The 6,028-nt window shown below is 40.4% G+C and overlaps 1 protein-coding gene across 1 annotated transcript; it reads right to left on the bottom strand.

Annotated features, from left to right (window-relative positions):
- Positions 1 to 246: 246 nt before the first annotated feature.
- On the bottom strand, positions 247 to 904 carry RPL10L (ribosomal protein L10 like). Its single transcript, XM_028507296.2, has one exon. It carries the CDS (start codon positions 889 to 891, stop codon positions 247 to 249), a length of 645 nt encoding a protein of 214 aa, XP_028363097.1. The 5' UTR covers positions 892 to 904.
- Positions 905 to 6,028: the final 5,124 nt, after the last annotated feature.

Raw genomic sequence — 6,028 nt, 5'->3', positions numbered from 1 at the left:
TTAAAACTGAGTTAGAATAGTTTTTTCTATAAATTGCATACAAATTGTTTAATTCTCACTTTAAAGTATCATTTGCCATTAAAATTCTTTCTGGTATGAGTATAAAAGCCATTTCTCTAATAATCTATACTCTAAAACTACTGTAGAAATATTTAAAATACTGAAAATAAGTATTTTTCCAGTAAATTTTATTGATAAGCTTCGGTCAGACCAGCATGGCCAAAGGACGATGTGCTTTCCAAGTCCTCAGGAGTGCAGAGCTCGCCACTTGCTCAGGGGGCCATGACTGGGGACATATTTGACTCCACAGCCATCCGGGATCAGGAACTTCTCAGCCACTTTGTTTTCAAATTCATCAGCATTAAACTTGGTAAAGCCCCACTTCTTAGAGATATGGATCTTCTGGCGGCCAGGGAATTTGAACTTGGCTCTGCGCAAGGCTTCAATCACATGCTCTTTGTTCTGAACCTTGGTACGGATGGACATGATCACTTGACCTATGTGGACTCGGGCCACCGTACCCTGAGGCTTTCCGAAGGCACCTCGCATACCTGTCTGGAGCCTGTCAGCCCCAGCACAGGACAACATCTTGTTGATGCGGATGACGTGGAAGGGATGGAGCCGCACTCGGATGTGAAAGCCATCTTTGCCACAACTTTTCACCATATATTTGTTGGCACAAATTCTCGCGGCCTCCAGGGCTTCAGAGGACAGTTGCTCATATTCATCAGACACCATGTGGCCACAGAGTGGGAACTCGTCCACCTTCGCCTTCTTCCGACCCAGGTCAAAGATGCGGATCTTGGAATCAGGGACACCACGACAGAAGCGAGACTTCGGATACGGCTTGTTCTTACAATACCGGTAACAGCGAGCAGGACGACGACCCATGGTGAGACCAGTAACGACTGCAGTGGGAGGGAAAGGTGCTTGCTCCACGCTGCGCATGCGCCTTATACGCATTGCCCATCTACCCACACAGGCACCATAGAGTCCTGACAAGGACAGGAAAACGCTTTTCTAAGGCAACTCGACCACTGAGTCAGTGACACTCTACACCTGCTTGTGGGCACGGCTTGGCGCTTGAGGCAAACGAAAAGGCGTCTTGGGATATTCGCCCATGGGCTGCCAGGTAAGGAATTGGGCCAAGCACGATGGTGGCTTGAGAAGCCATTTCTTTCTTGTAGTCCATCATAGGTGTGACACTTTTGTCCTAGACTTTGTCTTAAGCATAAAAGGCATTTTCCTAGAGATTAAGTAAGAAAGGTCTCTCCAGCCAGTCAATATACTGTCTCTATTTCGTCTAAATAATATATTTTCCAGAGTCCATTTCTCCCATCAACATTTGGATATTGATTGCTGTTTCTCAGAGTATGTGGTCACCTTCCCCTGGGGAAAGTGGTTTCTTGGCCTGAGCTCTCTGATAAGGCTCAGGAAGAGACAAGCAGGAAGTGGTGCCAGGCATAAATGGAAGATATCTGTTATATATGTTGCTTGCTAATGGTTTTAGAAACCTGAAACTTTGGTTATTTTATGTATTTAGCCATATGGAGTTATTTTATTATCAAAGTGGCATCCACAAAATTGAAATACCAACTGAAATTTTCAACTTAAGGCTATTTACATTTTCAAATGTTACAGCTGCTGGGGACTTTGTAAAAGTAATCATGTATTAATCTTATACCTTACTGAGAATGAGTTTAATATTTTTTCCTTCTGATAGTAGATTTTATAACAATATGATTAGAGTCAGAGTGTGGGGAAGGAGGAAAACAAGATAAAAATAATTACAAATAGTCTATGATCCCTATTTGGGCTTTTCAAGTATTTTTTTTTAATCCTTTGTGCTATTTTAGAAATCCATGACATCATGGAACAAAATATTTTCAACATGATTATATTCTTCCATGCTTTCTTTTAACAGGGAAACAAATAAGTTGTTACAAAATAACTCTTCTACTTGAAGGGAATAGGGCTTTATAAAATACCCATATTATAGTATAAATACCAAAACTCCCAGTGTAGAGAACTTTCCTACCTTGCATAGTAGTTGCATACTTCATCCTTTCTTCATTCTGGCCTTCTTGTTTTCCTTAAATAGGTTCTATTTACTATGTAAGCATGGATATGAAGATAAAGCACTTATTAATGTTGTGTTGCCCTCACTGAGTTTACAAGTCTAGAAGGGGATTTAGATGCTACTCTAGTAATGTCATTGTATTTTGTACAAAGTACAAAATGTGCCAGAAAGGAAAGGAAGAATGAGCCCTGAGGGCCTGGGATGAGGTCCTGATTTAGATTGAAGAATGAACAAAGAAGATTTTATCAGGAATGAGATTTTAGAACACATTGTGTATAAGGCACATGGATGGGGCCTGAAATATGCAAAGATCATAAGCCAGCAAGAATATGGACCATTTAAGAAACTGAGGGCCAATGTAACTATGGCTGAGGGTTTGAGTGGCATAATGTCTGTCCACGTTGTGTAAGGGAGAATGGCTCACAAAGCACCCATGGCCCATTTACCAACTTGGGGATTCTGATCTTTTATTCAACATCATTAAAGAACTTGACACAGGTTTTATCCTCTCATAATGTATAATATGGTCAATAGACTGAAACAGGTCAAAAAATGGATGCAGGAAGGAAGGTTTTGCAGCACTAAAGAAGTGAGGCCCTGGCTGAGTAGCTAAGTTGAGCAACTTCCAATTACTCCAAGGTTACGGGTTCAATCCCAGGTTGGGAAACATACAAGAATCAACCAATACACCACTAAATGGAACAACAAATCAGTGTTTCTCTGCTCCTATCTCCCTCTCTCTCTTTAATAAATAGATAAAATTTTAAAAAAAGAAGCAAGGATAACTTGAACATGCTTTTAGTATATTTTACTTTATAAAGATGTTTGTGTCTTTTTCTACTACTACATACCTGTAATCTATCACAGTTCTGAGGGACAGGAGTCTGCTAAGTCAAAGGAAGATACTCAACCACAGTACATGTGCCATCATGCATTCACAACCACCTGTCTAGGCCATGCTTTTGGTTTCAAAAGCTCTAGAATTTGCTGACCAGCAGATGCTGTGTCCCTACCAGAATCTGCTTGCATAATCCTCTTTTGTTAATCCAAAGGATGACCCATCATGATTTGCCTGGGACTGTACCCATTTTGTCCTGGAAGTCCTGCATCCTCCAGAACCCCTCAGTTCTGGGCAAAATGGGAAGGTTGGTCACCCTACCACACTTCTACATGGGGGCCCCTCATAGTTTCAGTATAGAGTCAAAGAGTGAGAAGACAAACGGGGAGTCAGATTGGGATTTTTCACTTATACTTCCTTCCTTGGCCATATAAATATTAGAAAGGAGCCTGTGGAAAATGCATGAGCCATAACATTCTATTTAAAATTTAAAAGAAAAATCATTTCCAAAATTTTAAGTGTTCCTCTATGATGTGGACACTAGCCTGCAGTGTCTGCAGTGTTATGGATGAGATGAAATAAATTCATACAGACTACCACGTCTTGTGGAGGAAAAGGGATGGCGAGACTTCTCTCTCAAAAGGAGAGCACTCTGACCCTTGCCTTGAGAGGCTTTTATTGGATTCAATTAAAATGGATTCCTGCATAGGAATACAGGGTGTATATATAAAGGTTATTAATCATTATCAGGCATTAAGGATCAAACAGTAGATAACATACAAAGAACTATGAGAGCCTATTTTGAGTCAGAGTCGGATAGCTAAAGGGCTTTAAAACTTTGGAGAACAAATTCACTTCCTGCTTGGACCCTTATCTAAACAAAGCAGGTCTCACATGATTTTACATATTCTTTCTTAGGCCTGATTACCGTAGGGAACCTGCCCTTTCTAGCACAGGGCGGCACCCACCACTGGCATTGTTTCAGGCTTAAGTCATTGTTTCAGGCTTAAGTAAGGTAGGGGAAGTAAGGAAGCCAAGAGATTAGGAGACTTCTTGCTAACAGAATGAGGACTCAGGCTATGTCAAAGCCAAGGGGCAAGAGTCCATCACCCCTTTTTTGTAGCCCCCAAATCCTTCCCATGGGGCCCTCATGATTGTGTCTATCTTAGGTCGTCCCTCCCTTGAGGAATCTTACCTGTCATTGCCTAACTGATCAAGCACTGGGGGCCAGGCAGGGTGAAATAAAAGGAGCAGAGGCTGTCCCCCTGCCAGGGAGATAAGCTTTGTCTCCTTAGTGGCTTATGGTGCGAAGGTCACTCACTTAGCCTTAGCCATGGGGTGGGGGTTACAGCTCCTGAAACCAAGCAGGGCAGTTCCTAACACTTTTGTGTTCTAACACCTGACACCCACCATGTACATCATGCTAAGCAAACCTTGCAAAAGCTGTAAAACTCATCTGCTTTGATGTAGCCTGAAATATTATTGAGAAGATGATACATGGGAAATAATTTTGATTTTTCTTATTTGCTAAATTTATTACTTTGAAAAATGCAATAAAAGTTCAGCAAAGGGAGACATTGGTGTTGTATAAAATAGAGATGGTTTAGAGAATGAGTAGGATATATGTAGGTGAAGGTAAGGAATAAGGTATGAAAGTGGCATGGCAACTACCTAAGACTTAAAGCTTTGAGAACAAAGACTATATTTGAGTCACTGTTTCATTCTCTGTTTTTGGCAAATTGTTTGCCCCATAGCACAATAAGTATTTGAATGAATACACAACACTACTGAGGCACAGTAGTGTGCTGGTAAATGTTTAACAACTAACTTTTGGGGAGTGGGGTAAGGGACCCCCAATTTGTAGTGTTTGCTGACTTCTGTGGTATAAATACTCCATACCACACATAATACTCCATGTAAAGGTAGGGACTGATGCATAAAATTGGCTCTTGTGAGTCAGTGTTAGTTGGCTCCATCATGCTATCATTTGGCTCTGTGTACCAAAGACGAATAGAAAAAACAAACTTGGCTAAAGCTAGTACTAATGCATAACCTGAAATAATAAATTTGGGGATGGGTAGGGAGAGGTGATTTTTTTAGGAGGCCTTAAAAAGTGACAGTTAAACATGTTTAGACCTGAGATTTCAACTTTGACTGTAAGGAAGTCTTTCATCCATGGTTTCTCTCTCCTAGTCCATAGCCTCTTTATAAGATGTCTGCACTGTTCTACACTTACTGGTTAGTTATGCATCAAGACAGCCTTTATGTACTTGGAATTAACACTGGACAGTGTTAGAAACACAATCAAATCCCCAGTATCTTCTGCCTTCATGCAAAGACTGGAAAAGAACAGTTCTGTATTATCAGATCAGGGCAGCACTGCCTTTCCTTTGATACCACGTTTCAACCATTTCACAAAGAACTAAGCCTGAATTTGTTCTAAAAAAAAATATGTCCTGGAGTCTAATATATTGACTGATGTGCACCCTGCATTTTCCCTCCTGCTGCTGGAACCATCTGCACTGTTGATCACTGAGTCATTATGTAGCCCTTCCATCACTTTTTGTTTGACAGTGTACTATGAGTCAGAGATCATGTTCCCATTTGGGCTCTCAATGAGGTGTGATGCCACCACTGATGATGAACAGTCATTTTCATTAGTGTTTCTTAGTAACTTCACACTGGGAGCTATAATCTTAATATGTTTGAGAGTCCAGATGAGCAACTTGACTATATTTTCCTAAAGTTGAGTAGTGAATGTAAAAGAGTCATGGTTATGGTTGGCCGTTTCTTCAGTCAGCCGACAGTATCTATTGTCATGACTAATGGGTGGTCATGCTGACTGTCTTTCCCTCATGTTATTCACAGTGGTCCCCTGATCTATTTGACAAATACACATTTTCCAAAGAAAATATAGTCAGATGATTTTAACTGTTGAAATAATAATAATATTAACTGTTTAATAATAATAACTTTAATAATCCAGAGGCCTAATTAATTTTTTGACTGATATTTTGTACATTTTGATTATTCTTTCTTTGGGAATTTGCTTTTTTGGGGGGGGGTATAGGAACTGAATACATACTACTTATCTATGTGCTTTGGTAGCA

The sequence above is a fragment of the Phyllostomus discolor genome, chromosome 1 (assembly GCF_004126475.2).
Source record: "Phyllostomus discolor isolate MPI-MPIP mPhyDis1 chromosome 1, mPhyDis1.pri.v3, whole genome shotgun sequence".
NCBI classification, from domain to species: domain Eukaryota; kingdom Metazoa; phylum Chordata; class Mammalia; order Chiroptera; family Phyllostomidae; genus Phyllostomus; species Phyllostomus discolor.
Note: the sequence above shows the minus strand (reverse complement) of the source record. Positions and strands in the feature narration are given on the sequence as shown.

Excerpts from the sequence above, each read along its gene's own strand:
- RPL10L (XM_028507296.2), bottom strand. The coding sequence starts at position 891 with ATGGGTCGTCGTCCTGCTCGCTGTTACCGGTATTGTAAGAACAAGCCG.